The 25,416-nt window shown below is 40.0% G+C and overlaps 1 protein-coding gene across 1 annotated transcript in view; it reads right to left on the reverse strand.

Annotated features, from left to right (window-relative positions):
* Positions 1-25,416, reverse strand: part of LOC118563889 — an 82,486-nt gene that overhangs the window by 25,246 nt on the left and 31,824 nt on the right. Inside the window, exons 12-19 of the mRNA XM_036139959.1 lie at positions 24,512-24,715; positions 24,249-24,394; positions 19,982-20,100; positions 17,492-17,613; positions 17,310-17,407; positions 7,661-7,797; positions 3,318-3,442; positions 3,006-3,151 (exon numbers count right to left, since the gene is read on the reverse strand). Coding sequence (XP_035995852.1) covers positions 3,006-3,151; positions 3,318-3,442; positions 7,661-7,797; positions 17,310-17,407; positions 17,492-17,613; positions 19,982-20,100; positions 24,249-24,394; positions 24,512-24,715 — 1,097 coding nt within the window. The remainder of the gene's footprint in view (positions 1-3,005; positions 3,152-3,317; positions 3,443-7,660; positions 7,798-17,309; positions 17,408-17,491; positions 17,614-19,981; positions 20,101-24,248; positions 24,395-24,511; positions 24,716-25,416) is intronic.

Below are 25,416 nucleotides of genomic sequence, written 5' to 3' on the forward strand. Positions count from 1 at the left end.
CTTTATTGTGGGAAATCTGACCAAATCTGTGCTCTCTACATTTTGTCGGTGGTAAGGAGCCATCAATTGAATGTTGAAACCTAATACCAGCAACTGCTAAATCTTCTGTGCAGGTACCTTGATTTTTTTCAGCAGAGTTAAAACCTCATCATAATATCCATGACATCCCTCATCGTAATTGAAAACACACCACACGCTGTACACTTGTACTGAAACGGTCTATGAAATGGGCTGATGGGCTATTAGATTGTCAACAGAGGTGTTTATATGTGTATGTGAGCTTCCGTGTTGAATAGTCCAGTTATTATAAGTAACTTTGGGCTTACTTTTTATTAAAGTCGCTTGAATATTTCGTGATGGTTGCGGTTTTTTGGACTTGTTTTTGAACTTGAAGTCATTTTTTGGCTTTGCTTTTTCTGAAGGAATCCTTTTCCAGGTTAACATGCTGCGCAACAAGAGCCAATAGTCGGCTAAAGTATCTGTCAGCGAGCAGGTGATTTAATTCTGGTGTGTATAAATACTAAATACATTACAGTATGATGGGGGGGGGGGGGGGTGTTTACACTCTCCTTAGTGCAGTTCATATGTCCCTTATGGATTTCCGGTTCAGTGAATAGTGTCCGCACCCACGGATTGCATATATTCTGCTTCCACGTCAGGAGGTTATTCTGTAGCACATGTCAAGTAATGAATGTACCAAGGATACGGTAAGATTGACCTGAAAATGGTGTCAGTGTTTTATTTGACGTTAAGGAAGCTTTAAGATCTTACTGTCTGTGCATCCAGCAGATGTCCAGCAGATCTCAATCTTGGTCAGAAGAACATGGATTAGCCGCCCGCAATCCAAAGTTTATTGAATTTGAACATAGATTCTCCAAGACAATGGTACTTCCTCCTTTTAAAATCGACTAAAGAGTGGCATTTCATGGACACGTGAATAAATAGAGCCATTCAGCCGCCCTAGGCAGATAATGCAACGTTAAGGAAAGTTTATTTTTCCCTTTTCCATCTAGGCATGGTTAGGGTTAAGTTTAGACAAACAATCCAGAATCATTATTGTTATTTATGTGTGTTTTTGGACTGTTGCATCAGCCACCAAGCTGAATACTTCTTGTTGCGGCAGCTGCGTAGTGGTGATCAAATTGTGTTCCAAGCTCAAATTGGTTTATGTTGATCAGTTTTGAGAGAGCTCATCAGAAGATCGTTATTGTTTGAAGCCATTTTGAGCTAGACATTACTAACTAGAAAAAGTTGTACCTACGAAACAGCAGTGAGAATGCTTTCCTGCAGAATGCTTGAGGAAAAGATGCATAAGATCTTTGAAGAAGAGAAAAAAATAGCTGTAAAAAACCCATTAAAATCACACAAGACCCAATATGAACATGAAAGAACAATAGCTGAATGATTAGAAGACGAAAAAAACTGAGAGAATGGCACCAAACGTTTCCTAACTCATTCTAAACACTGAATTGTTTAACAAAGCTGAAGTAGAATTTTAAACTCGAATAGAATGAAAGAGAAAGACTATTTAAACACAGAAACTATGAGATGTCACAAGTTAGGTCAAAACAGAGGGAGGAGAAAGAGAGAAAAGGAAGAGAAACAGCAAATTAACGAGCAAAAGGAGCAGAGAGAGCAGAGGAGAAGAAGCTGATGAGAAACACCAAGCTAGAGAAAGGAAGGAAAGAAGCAAGCGAGAGAAAGAGTGGGAGAGAGAGAGGAGGAGAAGGAGCGTGTGAGAGAAAGGAGGAGTGGAGAAGAGAGAGCACGAGAGAGAAAGGAGAAGGAGCCTAGGAGAAAGAGCGTGTGAGAGAAAGGAGGAGAAGGAGCAAGAGAGAGAAGGAGGAGGAGCGAGAGAAAGAGTGGGAGAGAGAGAGGAGGAGAAAGAGCGTGTGAGAGAAAGGAGGAGGAGCGGGAAAAGGAGAAATGCGAGAGAGAGAGGAGGAGAAGGAACGAGCGAGAGAGATAAGGAGCGAGCGAAAGAGAGAAGGAGCGAGAGAGAGCAAGCGGGATGAGGATAAGAAGCGAGCAAGAGAGAGAGAGGGAGAGAGGAGTAGAAGGAGAAAGAGAGAGGAGGACGAGTGAGAGAGAGGAGAGGAGAAAGAGAGAAAGAAGAAGAGAAGAAACAAGCGAGAGAGAGAGAGAAAGGCGGAGAAGTCAACATCGACATCTGACCCAAAAGGTGTGTACTGAAAAAAATGTAATTATCTGAACATTAATTAGTGAAAGTTTCATGTCTTTACATCAAGCGGTTTAGGAGAGGCAGCGATCATAAAACGGGTGTTTTCAGTTCTGATTTTTGCACACTACTCCAGAGAAAATGAATGGAGGACGTTTTGGTTTCTCGACGCTCTGAGGCAAAAAATCTATATGTCCCATAAATATATCACTTGATAATCACAACCTCTTGATGTTAGTCGTTGCTGTTAAGGATGGCAAAACTTATTAGGTTCAGAGCACAATTACTTTTTCCAGCAGACCCAGTTATGTGGATGGACTTTTCCCTTAAAGCAAGAATTCCTCGTTTCAAAACAGCTTTTTGTATTTACTCACGTTGTCATTATCTAATGGTATATATTTTAGTATATATATATTTTTGATCTGCAACATCTAAGAGCAACAGAAAAGGAAAAAGAATGGGCAAATACTTCTCATACCACTTTAAGTCATGCTATGGACAGACTAAACTTTTAACTTTTTTATAGATTGAACTAAGAACTCACTTATTTTTTCAGTTTGGGGAAGATACCTCTTATGTTATGCAGTGTAGTTTTAAACCAAAGTCTGTAATCCTACTCCAAAGTACTCAACTGCAAGGGCCACTGAATAAAGTGGTATCAAATATGTCAGTCAAATAATAGCCAACAAGCTTCAGAATTGTACAGGAAGATTTCTTCCTCTGGGGGACTGTTGTGTTGCAGTATCAAAATGGTGAACTTGGTTGTGTTGTGATGAAATAAGTAAAATATTGTGTAACTGTAATATAATGTGAGGTGTAATGTTACCTGTCCAATGGATCCTCTGGCTCAGGAACAATCAGCAGTCCGAACACAGCTTCAAGAATTTCTCTCATGGTGATCTGAGCATTGTAGTTCCGATCAAAAATGTTGTGACAGATTCGGCCCACGTTATTGATGTTGCAGTGGTATATCTTTTGCCATATTAAGGAAATGGCTACACATATGAAAACAGTTTTTTACACTTAATATGATAATCTTCAAGCAGGGAGGCCAAATATTTATACAGCTGGACGAAGAATATTTACAAAGTAAACTGTTATGATTAAACAATTTGAATTGAGTTTTTTGACAGGATACGTGAGTCACGAAGCGAACTGTTGGGGGCTTCACTGGGTAGTCAGGGCCAAATTCACAATAGAGCTCAAATGTTCCTTTCTCATAAGAAGTGTCAGGAGGGCCTTCCATGAGAATCTTCCAAAAAGCTGTAAAATAGAATATAGCTTTTAAAATATTAATACAAAATATTTATTTATTACAAGAGAAATGAAAATTTGATTTAAATCACAAGAGTAGTCTTTGCAATAACATCTTATTTCTATTAGATGTACAATTACCAATGTTTGCCTCTGACATCGATCCAAGAGATTTGCCTACAAGTCTCACAAAAGAGATATCTGCATCTATGTATTAGGGGTAAATGCTTTATTAGACCTGATGTACTGAGATAGTACTTTATGCACATATCATATAGCTGGGCTGATCTATGTAATAGTCCATTAATACTGAATGGTGTAATGCTCAGCAGACCAGAGAACACGGTATTCAAACCAAAAAACTGTATTACGCTTTGAAGGTTTATTTAGAAAAAATAAAGCTATTAAACAAAATCAGATGCAGGAAAATGTCCAGAGTGGAGCAAGCTGTTCACAGCAGAATATGGCAAGCATATAAGGCTGGAAGCAGAGAGCTGGTCCGTGAGGTGAGTTAGGGTCATACACAGGTTGGCAGGCAAGAGAAAGCAGACAGTAACAAAGGGCTATGCTAGAATTCTGGGCAAAACTATATAAGGTTGTGTCCGGAACTCAGAAAGACAATCAGCTATCCGGTGAGGGCAAGGCAATCAGAGAATCCAAGACAAGAAAACTGATCAGAACCAGAGATGCACACTAATGCTGGAAAGTAACTCGCTCAAGGCTTTTGGACAAACTGGCAGAGAATGGCCATCAAGCTGGTGGGGGGTATGGATATTAACCAGGCATTCCTACCTCTTTTTACTCAAAACTCTCCTGTCTCATCTCAAATGTGTTTTGTCCTTTCCCCTCAGCTATGGGCCCTTCTGTTTTTTTACCTTTGTCTTCAACCAAATCAGGACATGCTTGGGCTCTCTTTTTATTTAACATTTATTTTTTCCTGGAAAGAAATTCACTGAGATATTTAATTCTTTTTAATAAGGATGTCCTTTGCCTCCTCCTTCTGCTTGTGTGTCCCTAGAAGTCAGGTGAAGAATCAGATGGAGAGACTGAACCAGAAGAAGGCTGCAGATCAAGCTGGTATTAGCCCAGGAGTCCTGAATGCCTGCGCAAACTTCTTCACTATTAGCCTGACTCAGGGAGGTCATGAAAGACATCTCGTTCTCTCCCGGTAAAAAAAACAACTCCCCCATCAATCCTCAGAGACTATGACAATGATGTTGTCCTCATGATGTTGACATCCCACATCATGAGGGTCCTAGAAAGACTCATGTTGGTCCCTAACAGGACCCCCTACAGTTTGCTTATTACCATTTGGACAAAGTAGGCTGCATGGTGAAGATCTGTTTTTTTTTTTCTCTCCAGTGCATTTAAGGCAATTTAGCTTGATTTACTTTGTCCAGAAATATTGATATGATTATAAACTATTAATTTTTGCTAAATCTGGCTTAAGTACAAGACTCCTAGTGATGCTAAGTAAAAAACATTTTTGGGAGCAATAAGACAAGGGTTTTCTAAAAGAACAGAGGCATATCTTTTAAGAGCCAGACCTGCCACAACTACAATGCTAATTTAAGGAATATTTCATACTTTTTTAAAATAAGTTTTGACAAGATTTAAAGCTTGAATTTGTTTTTGTTAGGTGCAAAACTCAAGGGTTATTGCATAGTTTTGGGGAAATATGGACTGTATTTAAGCATACCCAGTTCATAATCAAATCCTTTAACTAATCAAACACTTTTTAATCAGAGTATGATGTCAAGTCTGTTAAACCTCTGGAACAGGGATGGGCAACTGACGGCTCGGGGGCCGCATACGGCCCTCGTCATCACTCAGTGCGGCCCACGAATAGATCAATAATAGTTGAATAATAAAAAAACAAAAAAAAAATTAATTATACTTTTGACCAATAGAGGGTGCGCCGTACCCAAACAATAGTGGCACGGGCCGCTTTGCAACAGAGAGGAAGAAAGTTGAGGAAGAAAGTCGAGAGCCATGGCCACTAGCAGTGGCATAAAGAGAAAACTTGACCGCATTTTTCAGACAAAATGGGATGAAGAGTACCTCTTCACCGAATTCAAAGGAAAATCAATATGTCTAGTTTGCTTGGAGACATTATCAGCCCTGAAAGATTACAACTTAAGTCGACATTACAACACCTTGCATAAGGTTAAATATTAGAAGTACACTGGAGCTGTAGAGCCGCTGTAGTAGCAGACCTTAAATCATGAATGTGAGCTATTTGCAATCAAGTTTTTTAAAACTTTCTGTTCTTTGTTATGAATGAGTTCAAAATACTTTTGCACTTTTTTTTTAAAGCAAACGGTTTGTCTTTTGCTTAAGGACATATTAAAATGCATTTATATGCAGAAAATAGTTGTATGTTGGTGCAGTAAACATACAGATATAAATTCATATAAAATTTGTTCTTATTGAGAATCATTTGTAGCCTCTTTCATATCCAATTATTTGAAGTGTGTGGTCATGTGGCCCTCCAATGGTCGTGCTGAAAAAAATGTGGCCCTCTGTATCATGGAAGTTGCCCATCCCTGCTCTGGAACATCGATTATGTAGTAGAGGGGGTTGTTAATCAATGTCAGCTGTTTTGATGTTGATGAAATTAACATCAGATTCACAAAAGGAGAACAATGAGATGACCCCAAAACAGAAATGGTTCTGCAGGTGGAGGCCAAATACATTTTTTCCCCTTAATTTTGTTTTGACAGCTTTTCAGCAGTTTTGCATTTGACCAGGGTCAGTGTCATGACTGCAATCACAAGGCAAGAGCTGGACCCTATGGTGGTTGCAGAGCCAATCCAACTCCACCTGGGCCCCATTTTAGAAAGAATGGCCAGTCTATCCACAAGTAGAAAGCAGGGAGAACATCAGTTACCAGAAACTGTCTGGAGCACATTTGGAGTAGGCAAAGGCAATGAAATGGAGAAGAACATTGCAGATTTTGGTAGAACATCGGAGGCATGAAGTCTGGAATACTTCTCAGTTCCTCATGGGGTGAGTTTGAGAACTTAAAAAAAACTATTCTGAGGCCGGTATCTCGGTGGAATACAGCACCAACATGGCTAAAAAAAATCTAATTGAGTGGCCAGTCTTCCTCATGTAGGAGACTGGCCACTGTGGTTATGAGCTCTTTCAGGAGGAGTGAATGCTGAAAGTCAATGACTTGATGCAATCTGCTGGGTTTCCTCAGATAGACAGGAAACTTTTTACCCAATCTGTCTGGATGATTTGATTGGATTGACACTGTAAAGTGCCTTTTTCATGGCTACTTTTTCATGTTGTATTTTAATCTGAGTTTGAGGGAAAAAATAGGAAAAATATTTCCTGTGTTGATAAATATTTAATTCTATAAACACACATGCAGAAAAAACGTAATGTTTTGTAATAGCTATATTTCATTATGTAGCACTTGTTGATGTAAACCATAAGCAGAGAGAAATATTCCCTTTATTTCCCCTGTCCAGAATTTCCTAATCTTGTTAGCAAAGTTTCAACATTCAAATGGTCATATCTTTTTCAAATTTTATTTTATTTCCACAAGTTTGACTTCGTTGGAAAGCTTAGAGTCCACTCTTTCTGAATCTGTATATAACTCAAAATAGCCCGGGAGACTTGCTCCTGGTTTTGCTATGGCCAGACACATTTTATTTTGACAAAAGAGCAGCAGCGACAAACATAGAAGCCAGTAAGAGAAACAGACCAGAAATAGAACAAACTACAACACAATATACCAATGCTGTGTAACCATAATTCAGTGGAGTTTCACAGCGACAGCAGAGCGTTGAGTAATGGCTGGTCTACATGAAAGGCATTGTGTATGTGTTGTTTCGATTTTAACCACTGGGTGTCAATATTACTTATTGTTCCTTTAATGGTTAAATAAAGGGTAATGGTTATTTTTAGTTCTGTGTTTTTTGTGTTCTGGATATATGTATGATGTAACTTCTGGTTGCATAAGCTGAGTCATTGTCAGCTATGATCAGTTAACAGCACAAAATGTTTAATAGGTGGCGGAATGTAAATTATGCACTCCTAATACAGACTTTCATTGCAAATTCTTGCCATGGATAGACTGATAGCAGCATAAAAAACATCTGCAGTGTGCTGTAACTATTTTAAGTTACTAATATATTTTAAGTTGTAGCACTTTGACTCTACAAGCGAGAGAGAGAGAGAAAGTGAGTGCGAGAGAAAAGCTAAATTATGACCTACTGATGTCAGATTCTGCTGGAAAGATATTAATGTAGGGATGTGGTTCACAGTGAAGACTTTTCAGCTCCTCCAGGATACGTCTGTCTTTCTCCATGAAGCGCCCGTCTTTGGCCTCAGCAATCCTCTTCTTAAGGGCACTTTGATCAGATAAATGTTAAGCAAAAATGTTTAGTAAACGTTACCTTTTTAGAAAAATAATAACAATAATTTCATTTTTACATCTTAGTATGGGTGTGTCCATCCCAAGCATTCAGCTCTGACTGCTTCTGTGTGTAAACGATTAAACTGTCGACACCAGACATTTAGTTTTTTAATTTTATTGAACCTTTATTTATACATTTTTTTCATTGAGATCCAAGATATAATTTACAAGGGAGATCTGTTTTATGAAAACAAAAAAGTCATAAAGACAGTAACAAATAATCAAAACAAACATACATACTGTGTGTTATAACTGAACAACCTTTCACTATTCTATAGGTTTTAGAAGTCCCTATCCTATTTTAAAGAATAAACACTTTAACAAGTGTAGGGAAATACATAATTAGGACATAATCGGGTGTGACGCTGATAATTTAGTACTCATGCAGAGTTCAAATTGCTATGTAATGATATACTAGGTCCTAGAAGATGACACTTCTAGGGTTTGCAGAATGTAACATTTGTCATGGTACAGAAAACGTGGTTGACATCCAGATAGCCAAAAACCTGGTAGGTGTCCTATAAGGGCAAGGCAGGAAATTGCAGAAAATGTGATCTAGGCAATGGCCTTCTATTTAGCTCTGACAACACCCTGAGGGGCAGATCGCCTGAGCTACTGCTGTCAACAATGTCATGTTATAGATGATACAGCTGGCCCTGTCTCTCAGAATCTAACCCTATTTCTCTCCTAGATCCAGCTATTGGCAGAGTTTTTACAGCAACCGTATAGCACATACAGTTGCAGTAAAAGCTAAGCCCTCCTCTTGACTGGAAATTGGTTCAGAGCTTATCTGCTTCGCTGTGTTTATTTCCTAGACACAGTCACCAATGGAGCGAGTCTACAATTACCCTCTTTAACATAGAAAGTATTCCTAGATCAGTGCTTCTGTGTTCTTTTTATGTCTCTGCTCTGTCTTCTCTAACCCCCAGTTGGTCGTGGCAGATGGCCGTTCACACTGAGCCTGGTCCTGCTGGAGGTTTCTTCCTGTTAAAGGGGAGTTTTCTTCTCCACTACACGTATGCTGGGTATGAGGGATTGCTGCATTTGCTAATAATTGTGTGTAACTGTCTGTGTGTTTGCCCACCTTCACACCTGAATTTCTCTGCTGCTGGACAATAAAGGAATTCTTGTCTTATCCTATTTTATCTTAAACCCAGGTTCGATTTCCAGCTGGCGAGCTGTCACCGCTGCACGTGTGTGCAGCTGAGAATCATGTATGCACATGAAAACAATTACCAATCGCATACGGCATCAACTTTACATAAAAGAATGTCCATTCACTGCAGCGGTGGTCAGTGCTTTTTCTCTTCCTTCTCTCAACTGAACTAGAGAAGCTCTTTTCTTGCTGTAACAGGTTCATTAACTGCAAGCAAAGCGCTGCCATGTAAGAGTCGCAACGCAGATTTTTTCAGTGTACTTTTCAAACTGCGGTCTGAAGCTGATTGCGAACGCTAGCTTGTTTTAACCCAAGAGGAGAGGAGCTCAGAGTGGGGCCAGCTGGAGCAAAGCAGCTGTGAGCGCTGTGTGTGTCTCTCTATCTCTGTTTCTGTCTTTGACAGTTTCCTTTAGGCCTATTAGTGTGTTGTTTTAACTTAATAAACAACATAATAAAACATGGTTATTTTATTTTATGTACAAAAAAGCAGTTTAATGTACAAATTGAACAGATGATGTTCTCAGGAAAGTCATTTGCGCTACAATGGCCTGGTGTAAAAATACTAAGGTTCAGATTGTTCACATTTCTTAAAAAAAGGGTTTTTGTTATCCTGCTTGTTTACAAATGTTCTCAGGAACATAAAGTGCACATTAAAGTGTTGACTGTTATTTTTATTGTTATATATTTAAATGTTCTACATTGTTTGCTATCCATGGCTAATGTTTGTTTTGTTTTGTTAATAAATGTTTATTTTTTGTGTAATTTGAGACTTGTGTTATCACACTTATTATTATTGTGTCATTTTTATCATGTAAAAGGTGGAAGCAAAAGCAATACAGCTTCAACAATTGCCGCTGCCCCAAATAACAAACAAACAAACAAAAAAACAAAACAAAAAAAAAACAGCAGAACATACTGAGTATTAGTCAAAATAATTGGTATTTGCAATAGTTTAGCTGGATAAAGCTTTACATTTTTTCAAGCTACATCCACTTTTTGAAACATTTGAAAATGTGGCTTATTTTATTTTATTCATATTCCCTATATATATATATATATATATATATATATATATATATATATATATATATATATATATATATATATATATATATATATATATATATATATATATATATATATATATATAACAACAACACCCTGTGAATACAGGAAGAGTAGGAGAGAGACTGCAGGACGAAACACTGTGCTTGAATAAAACAGTGTGCTTGAATAAAGCAACAAAAAATTATATTAACTTCTGTATGTGTTTGAGAATGTTTGACAACAAAACAATAAAATTAAATCAAAGCCTGTATCCGGAAAGCAGTGGGTATGGATGTCCATCTCCAGCTGCTTAGCAATGGGCAAATAGTCATAGGTAATATAATTTGTCCTAATTAAAAAATGTATGTTTTTCTTTGTGGTTAAATCTATTTCTTTCAAGCAATTATAGGCCTGTTTTTATTTCACAAAAGTGACAGCTGGACTGTCATCACCAGCAGCAGATGACACATCGCACCCAAGTGTAATGTATTAGGATGGACCCAAAGACAACCCGAAAACAGGTCAGTGACACTTGAATTGTTTTCATTTAAGGGGAGGGGTTGCACGGACTCTCGGTACGTGCGGCTCACGCTCACCGGCTGGCAGCTCCTGAAGCCAAAGTGGCAAGTTAGCGACCAACGGAGGCAGACAGAATTGTGAACTAGAAGCTAGGTCACTAACCTGGCCGAGAGCTGGCTCGTCTGGGTGCTGTTTTGGTTCCAGAGTACGGCAGAGTCCGTGCAGGGGTTTTCCAAGGTCGTTAATCCAGGTACTGTCCGGGTCTGATAACGGGGAGGTCAATTAATCCGGCAGAGGTTTCCAAGGGAGAATCCAAAGAGGGTTCCAGGTCCAGGTCCGAAATCCAAAAGCACAGACAGTTAAAGGGGGCAGGCAATCTCCGGTACTCACGGGCAGGGTGGGTCAGAAACACGGGCAGGCAATCCAGGATCCCGAGGCTGACAAGCAGGACTCAGGCGAGCAGACAAAAATCCAGAGAGGGGTAAGGCTGGCTCAAAAAACAGAACAAAGACAGGTCGGGCTACAGACAGGCAGACGGGTACTCAGAGAATGGCTGGAAGTTCTCACCGTGTTGGCTGGAGACGTTCTGGCACTGGAGGCTGAGAAGGACGGAGCCTTTTTGCAGGTGGAGTGGAGTCAGAACCGGTGTGCTGATTGCAATTAGCAGCTCCAGTGCCAGGAACGTTACAGAGCCCCCCCCCCCCCCCAAGGGCAAATTCCAAACGCCCTAGGCTGGTCTGGGTGGACCCCACTTTCGGGATTTCAGGATCTTCTTAACAGTGAATGCGGGGGAGTCATCAACAAGACTGGTGGGAGGTGGGGGTGTGGAGGCGGGAACCAAACTAGAGGTGTTGACAGGCTTGACCCGGGAAACATGGAAAGTGGGATGGACTTTCATAGCCGGAGGCAGGCGGAGACGGACCGCCACCGGGTTCACCACTTTGAAGATGGTAAACGGCCCGATAAACCGAGGTGCCAACTTCTTATTGTCGACCTTCAGGGGAAGGTCCCTGGTGGAAAGCCAGACCCTGTCTCCCACCTGGTACTGCGGGGCTGGAACCCGCCGGCGGTTGGCCGCACGGGCCTAGTTTTGGGAGGCAGTGAGTATGGCCCTCTTGGCCCTCCTCCAGGCACGCTGGCACCCCATGGCTGAGAGACGGGCAGACGGGACTCTGGACTCCACCCGTAAACCACGTAGAAGGGGGAGAGACCAGTGGAGCTGGACAGTGTGGCATTTATAGCGTGCTCCACCCAGGGTAAATTCTGTGCCCACTTGGAGGGATATGACTGACAAAAGAGGCGAATCTTAGTCTCGACCTCCTGATTCATTCTTTCTGACTGGCCATCTGTTTGGGGGTGGAAGCCGGAGGAAAGGTTAACAGAGATGGCAAGCATTGTGCAAAACTCCTGCCAATAACGGGCCACAAACTGGGGACCCCTATCTGAAACGATGTCAGTGGGCAGGCCATGCAACCTGAACACCTCCTTAGCTAGGATCAACCCCATCTCCTTGGCTGAAGGGAGCTTAGGTAAAGGGACTAAATGGACAATTGAGGATAACAGAGTAGCCGTCAGAGGATGGGAGACCAGTGATGAAGTCCATTGAAAGGCTGGACCAAGGCCGGGAAGGGACGGGGAGAGGACGGAGCAGACCTGTAGGGGGGCAATGGGAAGCCTTAGCCTGGTTGCAGGGGGAACAGGTGGAGACAAACTCCCAGGCGTCTCTGGCCAAGGAGGGCCACCAAAACTGAGAGCGCATCAGCCGAAGGGTTTTATTGATACCAGGATGACCGTGTAGGCGGGAGCTGTCACAGAAGTCAATGACTCTAGGCCTGAGGTGGAGAGGGACAAAGAGCCTGTCCTTGGGGCAGGCTTCGGGTATCTGAACAGACCCTAGAGACTCCCTTACCTCTCTTTCGAGCCTGAGGCGGGAAACGGCACACCTTACTGCATCAGGCAGAATGAACCCAAGTTCTTGGTCAAGGTCCTCCTCCTTAGCCTAGAAAATCCTGGACAAAGCATCGGGCTTAACGTTCTTAAATCCGGGCCTGTAGAAGAGGGTGAAGTGAAAACGGCCGAAAAACAATGCCCACCTGGCCTGTCTGGGATTAAGCCTCTTGGCGGTCTTCAAATACTCCAGGTTACAGTGGTCAGTCCAGACCAAGAACGTGAGCTTGGAGCCCTCGAGCCAGTGCCTCCATTCTTCGAGGGCCAACTTAACAGCCAAGAGTTCCCGGTTGCCCACATCATAATTCTGCTCAGCCTTAGAGAGCTTTCTAGAAAAAAAAGCACAGGGATGAATGCGGCCGTCAATGGATTCTTGGCTGAGGACCGCACCTACCCCAGAGCTAGAGGCATCCACCACCACTATAAAATTGCCTCTCTGGATCGGGGGAAATGAGGATCGGAGCAGAGGTAAACAGTCCTTTCAAATGCTCAAAGGCCTTGTCTGTCTGCTCGTTCCAAGCAAATCTTGTCTTGCTTGACATGAGTGCGTGAAGTGGAGAGGCGACCTGGCTGTAATTGCGGATAAACCCCCTGTAGAAATTAGCGAACCCCAGAAACCTCTGGAGTTGCTTATGGTCAACAGGAGTGGGCCACTCGGTGACGCCCAGACCTTGGCTGGGTCCATGGAAATCTGACCAGGAGACAGAATATAACCGAGGAAGGAGGTTGACGTCGTGTGGAACACTCATTTCTCAGCTTTTACATAAAGGACAGAGCGGACATGTTATTTGTGAAGAGTGAGGTTCTCGGAATAGATGAGGATGTCATCCAGATAAATGAACACAAAGCGACCTATCATATCCCTGAGAACCTCGTTGACCAAATTCTGGAAAACCGCTGGGGCATTGGTAAGACCGAAAGGCATGACCAAATATTCATAATGGCCGGTTGGGGTGTTGAAAGTGGTCTTCCATTAGCGCCCTCCTTTATGCGGACCAAATGATAAGCGTTTCGCAGGTCCAACTTGGTGAACACCTTAGCCCCTTGGACCTGGTCAAACGCGGTGTTTATAAGGGGGATAGGATATTGGTTCTTCACAGAGATGTTATTAAGCCCCCTATAATCAATGCACGGGCGGAGAGAGCCGTCTTTCTTTCCAACAGAGAAAAACCCAGCCCCTGCAGGAGAGGAAGAGGGGAGAATAATGCCTGCTCTTAGGGACTCATTTATGTAATCCTGCATGGCTTGGGACTCAGGAGGGGATAAGGAATAAAGATGACTTGTCTTTATTTTTTTTATTTTTACATTAGACGAAATGTAATATTTGGAGGGGGGGGGGCGGTTGTTTGTAAAAATTTACCGTAAGAACATTAGAAATGTCACGGTAAAGGCTGTCACTTCTATGTATTATTCAGTCTGACATGCCTGTAATTAGAAAGTGGTGGTTCCATCAGTTGCTCTGGCAGGGTATAGACACCTGTACTTTATTAAAACTCCATTACTTAGTGGTTAGCTTGGAATTTGTAAAAAATAAATAAAATAAAATAAATCAAACAACATAGCCTGGAAAACCCCTTTTCCTTATTTACAATTTTTTAAATCTTCTTAGTCAATTCACCCTAACAGAGCCAGGTACAATGGAGGGCTCCTAAACAAAGAACATGCATGTATGTTGCCATGGATGAATGTTTCTGTCTAGCTTTTACATGTTTTAGGTGGTAATTTTTACTGTATCAAAAGCAGTCAAGAAGCTCATGACTGATTTTCTTATTCAATTTCCTTATCATTTTGCACAAAGGACATGCCTGTGCTGAGAGACATCTTGGTCACCTCGAAGTGGGGGAAGTACAACCTACATCACTTTGCTGGGAAAATTACCCCACCACAAATTCTCAGTATGGATGAGGATGAAGCACTGATGGCCCTCACAATGAATGCGGTCAGCTTTTCAAGCTCCCTCCTCCATGCAGAGGACATGGATCAGCATGAAGTCTTTGTTCCATTGCTTTTCACTTTTGAAAAGTGTCAGGATTCTGCAGGCAATGCTGTGCAGGTCTCTGCCAGCGCTTCCTGCTCTCTCTTCTCTCTCTCTCTGACAGGTGATTGCAGTTGACAGGTGGGCATGGTGCGCACCTGCGGCACGTTGTGGCTGCTCCGGCTGGAGCTTAAAAGGAGCGTTCAGGCAACTGAAAGATGCCAGAGTGTTACCCCGTTGTGGTATGCCTAGGCCACAGACCTGACACCTGAGCTTTGTACCTGTGAGTTTTTGAAATCTCTGTTTGGATCTAACTTTGTCTCCTGTCTTCTCGAGTTCGTCGTGTTTTTTGGATTTACTCACCTGTGTTGATTCCTGAATCCCTGCCTGCTCAGATCTTGCTCTGGCGATTCCCCTCAAGCCCCCTTGGTATTACCAAGCTGGAAAAGGGAACCCCCCTCCTGGATTGACCCTGGTTCTTCTGGACTCACCCTGGTTCTTCCAGCTGTTCCTCCTGCCTGCCGGCGCAGTGGTGCTGCTCGGGCTCCCCGCCTGCGTTCCATCCGCCAGCTTACCTGTCACTCGGCCACCTGGTTACCACATCGAAGAGAGCCTTGCGGAGTCCCACTTGCTCCACTGACCCGGCCCGGTTCGCGTGCTCTGTGGTAAGCTCCCCCTTCTTTCGCACTTTCTAACCGCTCTCCTCTCGTCCTAGATCGAGTCCTGGCGTCACGTCTTTCACTGGTGCAACCCCCTCGTGATTTGTCCCTTCGTTCTCCTCTGTTTGTCTGAGTGCCTCAAATAAACATCTTAAAACTGCTCTCTGCCTCCCGATTGTGTCCTGCATCTGGGCCAAACACCTTAAAACCATGACAAAAAGATCATGGAGTGTTGCATGCAGGAAATAGTAGACAAAAAACATCCGTGTCTCTTGCATATGCATCTCTCATGAATGATAAACAAAATGGCAAACCCCTGTTGTCATACTTATTTTCATAGGTTACCCCTTAACATAAATTATTTCAACATTAAAACAGATTGTGTATTTAATCCTTTTTCCAAATGGGATATTTATTTTGATTGACAGTATTAACCATCTCTTTTTCTGCAATTGTGTTAAAAAGATAGTTAGTCATTTATCTTGAAAATACTTATGAATGTTTGGATTAAAAAAAGCTTTTGGTCTATATTTTACACATTAACCCATATAAATGTTATTAATCTGAATATATTGTGTAAAAAATTAAAAATATATAATTAATGCAGTTGTATAAAAAAGTTATTGATCTTCAGAAAAGTAGCATGAACGTAAAAGGGTAGCAGGGTGTCAAGCAGGTACACCTCGGGTCAGTCCCCAGTACATTACTGAGCAACAAATACCCCGTTTACACCAACCTTTTTTAACCAAGCCGAGACCAGTCCGAGCTCGGTAACCGAGATAACTCTCGAGTGTAAACGGTAAGCAGACTGAACTGAACCGAGCTAGACATAACCGGACCGCGCTAACTGCAGACCAGTTTCTGAGCAGGTCTCAGCCTGTTTTTCTTTGTCCCGGTAACCTGATAACGAAGAGCGCATGAGCAGACCGCGTCATCCCCTTACAGTCAGCTCACTGTCCGCGGTTTTTCGCCGTGTCTGGCTGCACGTCCCGATTCACACTCCAGACAAATTTCAGACATTCATAAAAATACTAGCTTCCTTACCATGCCACACGGTTTCCAGAGATGATTCTGCTTAGCAGTGTGATGAACCTGAGTGTCTGTCATTGTTTCCTGCGTCTGTAAATCCTTATTAGACGTTCGTTTGTCTTATCCACGTCCCAAAAGCCGACTCTGTCTAACCATAACTTCCTGAATGTTACGGGCGCCGGCATTTTGATTTGCTCGGTCCCGCCTTCAATCCCAGAGAGCAGCAGTACCGCAGATCGTCACTAGGAGGCGAGGAGCAACCAAGGAACCGGGATAGCGGTTCCTTGGCTAGGCTTGGTTAACTGATCCAAGTTCGGACTGGTCTCGGTTTAACAAGGGTAGTGTAAATGGGGCTATAGATACACACAGGATAGACATCCATGCACACACTCACACCTGAAGACAATTTAGAGAGACAAATAAAACTAACAGTCATGTTTTACACTGTCGGTGGAAGCCGGAGTTCACAGAAAGAGAAATAGAAGAATTTGATATCAGTTTTCTATTACTGTTGCACTGACCTGCCAGCACTTTGCCTGAAAGACAGTGATTAGGGATAAATGATACCTGGGAGAGCAGCTGTGCTCATCAGCAGGTATGTGTGAGAGACACACTGCAAACTGACTGCAGAGAAGCAAGGACCCACTGACAAACACTAAAGGGGCAGCCGGTAAGAAACAAAGTGTTATTTAAGATTCCTGCTACTGTTCCAATGCTTAATGTGTAATGGTTGGTGTGTGTGGGATCCTGCTTGCATGGTTTGTGCACCTGGACTGTGAAGGTGGCTGCAGTTTTTACCTGACTGGTGATCAAGCACTGTTCACTGACAAGAAAAGAATCAAACAAAATAAAGAATGGAAAAAAGTTTCAACTGTTCAGTCTGAGTAATTCCAGCTATACTCTTGTTGTCGTGGGTCCACCCCTTCAAGTGTGGGGTGCATTGGCAAAAGCACTGGACAATTACTTATTAAGTAGTAAAGAAATACGTTTGGACAAAAAAAAAAAGTATATTTTTTACAAACTTACATACTTATTTTGAAAGGGTACAAAAGGAGATACTAGCCCCAATAAATGTGTAAGTTAAATGAGGAATAAATACATATTTTGACACTTACTTTTGGGTCACAGTGAATTTGCTCTGCATCTGGCTTGGTAAAACAGCTTCAGGAAATGAATCATAACCATTTGAAGCAAAGAACCCAATCAAGACACTCTGCAAAAAAAGAGAGAGAGAGATAAAGCAATGATGTATGCTCAAATTTTTTATTTTTTTATTTTGCAGAGGAAATATTTTAACTTCAGTAATGGATGATGGGTCAGCTTTGCTTTTGGGCTTCCTCCTTTCCAAAGAAAGAACAGTTTCAATCTCAAAAAGCTTGAGGCCATCCTTGCTCATTTCTGGCTTGAAGCAGCAACCCCCTAACAAAAAAAAAAGATTAAACTGAAGTAAGTTCAAGAAATTATTGTCAACGGTCATAAAACAAATTTGAAATAATACTGACCAAAATACAAAACAGGACCAAATGACTCCTGCATCATATTCATTTTTTTTGGCTTATTCCACTGCACACTTTTGCGTTTTCTTTTCTATTTTACTTAGTACCATGTAATGATGTCAAACAATGATCTATGTAACCGGATCAGAATTATCTAGTTGTGAGTTTCCATTGCCTCAAACTCAAGGAAACCTTGCCGTCATAGAATATTTATATAAGAAGACTACTCTCTAAATCTATCCATTATCAACTACATCCATCCATCTATCCATCTATCTATCTATCTATCTATCTATCTATCTATCTATCTATCTATCTATCTATCTATCTATCTATCTATCTATCTATCTATCTATCTAGATATATCGCCCTTAAAATGATTAAAAGTTTTAATGGCGATTAATCGCATAATTTCAATAGTTAACTCGAGATTAATCGCAAAAAGTTTTTATTTCTGAAAGTGTAAAAGCCTATTTGGGCATTTTTATATGCAATTCTGCGATAAATGACACTTGTATAAAACATGCTTGTACAAAAAATATTTTTTTATTTTTAAGCACTTTTTCAGAAATGGAATGAAAACATCCTGGTGCCATAAAATATCAAACTCTGGCCAATAATGGCTAAATCACTAATCATAATGCCCTGATGTTTACACAATTTGCAAGGCAAGGCAAATTTATTTTTATAGCACATTTCAGTACAGAGACAATGCAAAGTGCTTTACATGATTAAAATATAGGAAAATAAAACAGAATAAAAGCAAGTAGGAATAAAATGTGGAAACAAAATAGAACATGGTAAAATAGAAACTAAAAGCAAACAGTTGGACTACAAAGTTGAACTAATGATGTTTCAGTTAAACAGTTTAACTAGAACAGTCGAAGGCAATCCTAAAAAAATGGGTTTTTAATCTAGATTTAAAGGAACTCAGGCTTTCAGCACTTTTACAGTTTTCTGGAAGTTTGTTCCAGATAAGTGGAGCATAGGAACTAAATGCTGCTTCTCCATGTTTAGTTCTGGTTCTAGGTATGCAGAGCAGGCTGGAGCCAGAAGACCTTAGTGGTCTGGAGGGTTTATACGCTGATAACAAGTCTGTGATGTATTTAGGTGCTAAGCCTTTCAGGGATTTATAAACTAACAAATGTGTAAATAACAAATGTGTATATAAATAAATATTTGATGCCGCAGTTACGGTTGCAATAACTAGTGATATCTGCTGAAAGTAGATTATGCGGTGCAGATCACCATTTTGAGCAGAGATTGGTTGTGAAGATGAGTTTTTATACGCTGATAGCATTGCAAAAACCCAACCCATAAACCATACTTTAATGCTTAATAATTAGTTGTCTGTATTTGACAAACTATGGCTGAATCACATTGCCAAATGAAGTACTCTAGAGTTACAGTGTCAGCACATGAAGCTGTGCTAAACAGTCTCTTTCAAGGGTATTAAATGCCTGCCCCAGTTGCAAGCAAAGTATAAGACTCTGGAATGACCTGGAAATTTAAAACCATTTTCCAGGGATTAAAAAAAACTTTGTGTATTAATGTGGATATAAAAAGAATGCAAAAATACATGAAGAAATTATTGTTGTTGGTGTGAAAGCTTATAATTAAATGTGTGTAAGAGAGTGAAAAAATTTACAAAAAAACTTGTGACTTTATTAAAATGTACAATTAGTATTAATAACTAAGTTATTACATATATAATATATGATAAACATATCTGAGTAATATCATGACTATCTTTGTTTAGAGGTGAAAAAAGATTAATGAAAACAGGTATTTATTTACACATTTGTTTACACATTGTGTAAACATCAGGGTGTTATAGTTAGTGATTTAGCCATTATAGTCCAGAGTTTAACATTTTATGGTACCAGGATGTTTTCATTGCAATTCTGAAAAGTGCTTGAAAAATAAAAAATAAAAATATTTTTTGTACAACCACGTTTTTTATTAGTGTTATTTATTCCAAAATTGCATATTAAAATGCCCAAATAGGCTTTTACACTTTTAGACATAAAAAGTTAAAATATGCAATTAATTTGCGATTAATCTTGAGTTAACTATTGACATTATGCGATTAAAATGTTTGTTTGACAGCTCTTATAATATATATATATTTATATATATATATATATATATACATACAGAGAGAGAGAGAGAGAGAGAGAGAGAGAGAGAGAGAGAGAGAGAGAGAGAGAGAGAGAGAGAGGAGGAGATTTAATCTCAACCATTTTTTCAAGGTTAATAAAATAATATTTAAGTAATTATGTATAGCTTACCTGTTGCAATGCTGGTTCCATGCAGAATGTTATTTGTCACATTTCCAAGAAGGATCGAATCCACAGTTATGTTGGATTTTATTAGGTTTGCTGCAACATCAGCAGGCTTTTTGGTAGATCTGGTTTCAAAAAATAATTTCTTTTACAAAAGGGAGCATGAAATTTATTAGCTATGTCCATATATAATTATTAAACACAGACAAAGCTAAATTGCATGGGCTGTTAACTACAAAACTGACAAAGTGGAAGCTGGACTAAAGCTATAGTTGGTAATCCTGTTCAGAAACACTTTTTGTTATACAGGGTGAAATGAGAGTAGTCAATCCAAATGTGTTCAGAAAAGGAATGAAAAAAAAAATATTTGTGACAACTGTAGGCCTGTAAAAACTTTGACCAGGTCAGTGGATTGGTCCTGCCCATGCCCCCCTGTGTCCCTCGAGCAGCAGCAGCGGGTGTTTCACCTCATCTATTGGATGTCCCACATGCCAATCATTCTGACTCTGTTCTCACTGAATACTTTGAAAATGGCTGAGAGTCACATGAAACAAACTCTCTTACAAGTTTATTAGACGAAAAGGAAGGCCAACATATTTGGGAGATTTTTTTCATGGATCCCCCTGAGGAGCGGAGCACCAGTTAAGATGGCCTTACGCATGCACAGTTATTCAAAAATGGACTCATTTCTTACTTACATTTCTGGAAAAACGGTAGACTCTACCTTTAAAGCAACAGTGACTAAAATATTGTATTTAATATAACTTCTTCCTTATTCTAAAGCCCCTCAAAAAGAAGAACTTGTATTCAAGTATTTCTTTAACTACAGGTAGAAGTTAAAGATAGAAACAACTTTGGAAAGTTCTCACTCTCATCTACTGGTTCTAACAAAGGCACATCCCAAAAAATTGAATTTTATGAAAAACTAAAACATTTTGTCACTCATGTCACTTAAACATAGAGAGAAATGTTTCAGGCCTTTATTGCTTGTACTTTTAATTTTTTTAGCCTACTTTTTACTTCTACTCCTTAAATTTTCTTATATTTATCCATACTTTCTACTCCTTACATTTTGAAAATAATCTCATTACTTCTATTTTATTTCAGCTTGATTTCATTCTGGCTTGTCAAAAATAAATAAATAAATAAATATTCAGATAAATAGCGCTACCCGAATATAGTGATTTTGGTTGTGGTGGGAGGCAGTACTGCAACAAGTTGTTTGGCAAACACCCAAACAAAAACTTAGAAGAACATAGCATCTTTAGGATTATTAGTTATTTTCCTTTTTTTTTTCATTTTTAATTTACCACTTCAATTTATCAGTCATTTTGACAACACTGTCTACTGTATACAGACAGCCATACAAGGGTAATTGTTATAAAAGCGTAATGCACTAATTTTCAAGTCCAGTTACATTATCCTACATCTGTTGCCTCATCAATTTTTGTAGCTATGCTTGGATGTTCAGTTACATTCCAATAATAACAAGTAAAAGGTTATTGATAAATTGTTTGTTTTCAGTGGACATATATGTGAGTGAAACACCCAATCCCATTTTTTTCTCCATATTAACATCATACTATACAATCATAGTAAAAATGCAAATACCTTTTACTTGAGTAAAAGGTTTGTGTTCATACTTCTACTTCTACAGCAGTATTTGTAAACTGTAGTATCTGTATTTCTACTTGAGTAATACATGTGAATACTGTTGACTGCTCTGGAGATAATGAAAAGCCAAAATTCACTTTCTCAGAAAAGTAGAATATTGTGAAAAAGTTAAAGATGAGAGACTCATGGTATCACAAACTAAGCAGTCAATTACCTCAAAACCCCTGCAAGTTTCCTGAGCCTCTAAAACTTTTATCTCAATTTGATTCTTAGACTACACAATATGAAAAAATTGAGTAGAACAAAAAGTGCGGTAGGAAAAGGTGCACAAGCAACAGGAATTTCTGCAGCCTTGAGATGATATCAATAAAATTCCTTTCAAAAATTTCAAGGAGATACACAAGGAGTGATTGAAGCTGGAGTCTGCGCATCAAAGAACTACTATGCTCAGATGAATCCTTCACGTAGCCACCAAATGTTGCATTCCTTCAGGAGTCAAGCCACTCCTGTCATACAAAGTTTATTTGTATAGCAAATTTCAGTAACAGAAAAATTCAAAGTGCTGTACATGAATAGAACATAAGAAAAAACAAAGATAAACTGCAGTAGCATAATAAAAGTAGCTAGGGAAAAGTTGGACTAAAAACTAATGTTTCAGTTAACAGCTTAAATAGAACATTGAAAGGCAAAGCAAATAGGGTTTAAATCTTGATTTAAAATAACTCAAGGTTTCAGCACTTTTACAGTCTTCTAGGAGTTTGCTCCTAGAAGACTGTAGCATAAAAACCACATGGTGCTTCTCCACGTTTGACTTTGGATATGTGGAGTTGTTTTGAGCCAGAAGACCTGAGTGGTCTGGGCAGTTAATAAAATGATAACAGATCTGTAATGTATTTAGGTGCTAAGCCATTCAGTAATTTACAAGTCTGTTTCCTACAAAACTGAGGATCAAAGCCACAGCAGAAATAAACTGTCTGTGATCTTTCTGTCATGATTTAGGTTTTTGTTTGTTTTTTGTTTGTTTTGCTTTGGACTTTTCTGGACTTTTCCCATCAGCCTGTCACCTCTCAGTCACTATCCAATCAGTTCAGTCAACAGTCAATTAACCCAGATCAACTCCACCTGCTGCCAGTAATTGCTGTCAACTCTGGTCACATGTTCACCTGTCTACTTATACCTGCTCCAGCCAACTCATTGTTGCCAGAACATCTTTTCTCTTCTCATCCAGTGTGATGTACCCTGTCTCTACCAGATCCTGTGTGCTCAGCAGCTGGACTCTTCAGTTAAGTTTCCTGTGTCTGCATGCTGCAGTTCTGCCTGTTTCTCCGTGAGTTCTAGCCGCTTGCTCTCCCCGTTCTGGTGGTTCCCCGGTCCACATTGTCTGTTCTGTCACTACCTGCATCTTCTGGTCTCCTGCTCATCCCTCCCTGCCAGCGCCTTCAGCCATTACTCATCTGCCTAGTCTATTTCTGCTTGCCTGCCTCACCTTCCACTATTCATTCCCTCACAATAAACCTTTTAAAGAAACGTAACTCTGTGCCCGGCTGAATATCGGGTTCACTACATTACACTTTCAGCTTTTACAGGAAAGAGTTAAACCAGCGACCCGGCATAAGAGCCGTCTATATGCCAGCAGAGCTTACCTCACCTGCCTGTGTGGTGGCAACCTGTAAGCCCTTAAAAAGCTTTCCCTAGAGTTCCTGGGTAAGCACTGCTTGGGTTGATATTCACAGGACAATATCTGACAGACTGAAGGTTGTTTAATTAAATATTAAATAACTTAAATGCATGTTTGCATATCAATACATCTAACATGAGCTGTCGCTCTGATACTCATTCCTGATCCTATCCATCCTCGTCTCCAAAGAGAACCTCAACATCTTCATCTCTGCTACCTCCAGCTCTGCCTCCTGTCTCTTATGCAATGCTAGCTGTCTAAACCATGACACATCACTCGTCTCACCACCATCTTGTACACCCTACTTTTTATTCTTGCTGATACTCTTATCGCACAACACACCTGATGGTTTTCTCCCCCCATGTCAAGCTGCTTGAACACGTTTCTTCACCTCTTTTCAAAACTCACTGTTGCTCTGGACTGTTGATCCTAAGTACTTAAAATCCTTCACCTTTATCTCTGCTCTCTGTAACCTCATGGCTCCACTTGGGTCTCTCTCATTCACACACGTATTCTGTCTTGCTGTGGCTCACCTTCATTCCTCTTCTCTTCAGTTCAAATTAAAAAATTACAAGAACTAAATGCTTGAAATATTTTGCTCTCTGTGTAATCTATACAATATTTAAGAAAAATAATTATATATTATATATAATCTATGAATTTTACTTTCTGAAAGGAGTGACAAAAATATTGAATTAGATATACCTGTAAGTGAAATCATTTACTGCTCATTTGCTTCTTGACATTTTGAAACTACATCCTTTTGAATTACATTTAGAATAGAATTACAAGTCATCCATATATGGAACTAAACCCCTTCTTAAACTTTGCCTTCTTAAACTTCACCTAAATGTATTTTTCATTAATCCAGCTATTTGTATGGATTCTCCCTTTTCTTGGCAACATGCTGACCCAAGTTTTTCTACTACCTATGAACTATAGTTTACAACTGAGAAATAAAAAAAGGCAAATGAAATTTACCCAACATCATTTCCATCTGTGAGGCAAAGAATACGAAGTCTACATTCTGGAAACTTCTCTTTCACTTTTTCCAGTTCTAGTCTTCCATGTTCCAGAGCATCATACAACACAGTTCTCCCAGATGGCTTGAGATTTTGCATATGCTCCTATACAACGATATGTGTGGTTAATAAAAATTAATTGACAACCTTATTTATTTTTCATGAAAGAAAATATATATTTTGGATTCAGATATGCAGTAAAAAGACATGTTAACGTCTTACCTTAAACTTTTCAAGTGTTTCTGTGAATGTGTGCACTGTTTTTACATTTGTGGAAAATGTCACAAGGCCAATGATGTGATGAAAATCATAAGCCATACTTCGTGATGCAAAATTGTCAAAAAGGGCTGCCACAGCATGAATCTTTTGAATGTCCACACTTCCATAGCATGTTTCCTTCATTGATGAGCTTGTATCTATCAGTACCTGGTGAAATAAAAGATACTTACTTTGACACAAATTTTACAGTTGTTTTATTTGAGATACACAAGTGTCAAAAAAATGTCTGAAGTAAGTTCACTTTAATCTCGTTTTTTAACATCTCTTCCTCAAACTGGGTTTGTCAAACAAGTCTATTAAGTTTTGTGAAACCATAAAAGGAATTTTATTAGGGGCTGACTTCTTATGAAACCCATTGCTCATTAACTGCCACAACATCACTTTTATATTGTTACTGTCATGACTTGTTCGTGGATGAACCCGGACAGAGCACGCACACACAAAACTAAAATAGAGAGTTTATTGTAAGAAGGATGAATTATGCCAGGTGGAACCAGAGATGCAGGGCTGAACTGGAGCAGAGGTGTAGATGTGTGCAGGGGCTGGTAAGCAGGACCAGAAACATGGCAGAGAGTGTACTTGGAGACCAGAGTACAGCAGTAGGATCCACAGCACGGCAGAGAGGGAACCAGAGCACAGTAGCAGGATCCACAGCTTGGCAGGAAAAATACTTGCTGGTCAGAGTACAACAATATAGCTTGGCTGGATGGATACTTGCTGGTCAGAGTCACAACAGGATAAATAGCTTGGCTGGACGAATACTTGTAGGCCAGGATGACAGCAGGATAGCAACTAAGCAGAATGAATAGACCAGTTCACGCGTGACATCATGAGCTACATCCGCGCTA

This window comes from Fundulus heteroclitus, chromosome 8 (genome assembly GCF_011125445.2).
Source record: "Fundulus heteroclitus isolate FHET01 chromosome 8, MU-UCD_Fhet_4.1, whole genome shotgun sequence".
NCBI lineage: Eukaryota > Metazoa > Chordata > Actinopteri > Cyprinodontiformes > Fundulidae > Fundulus > Fundulus heteroclitus.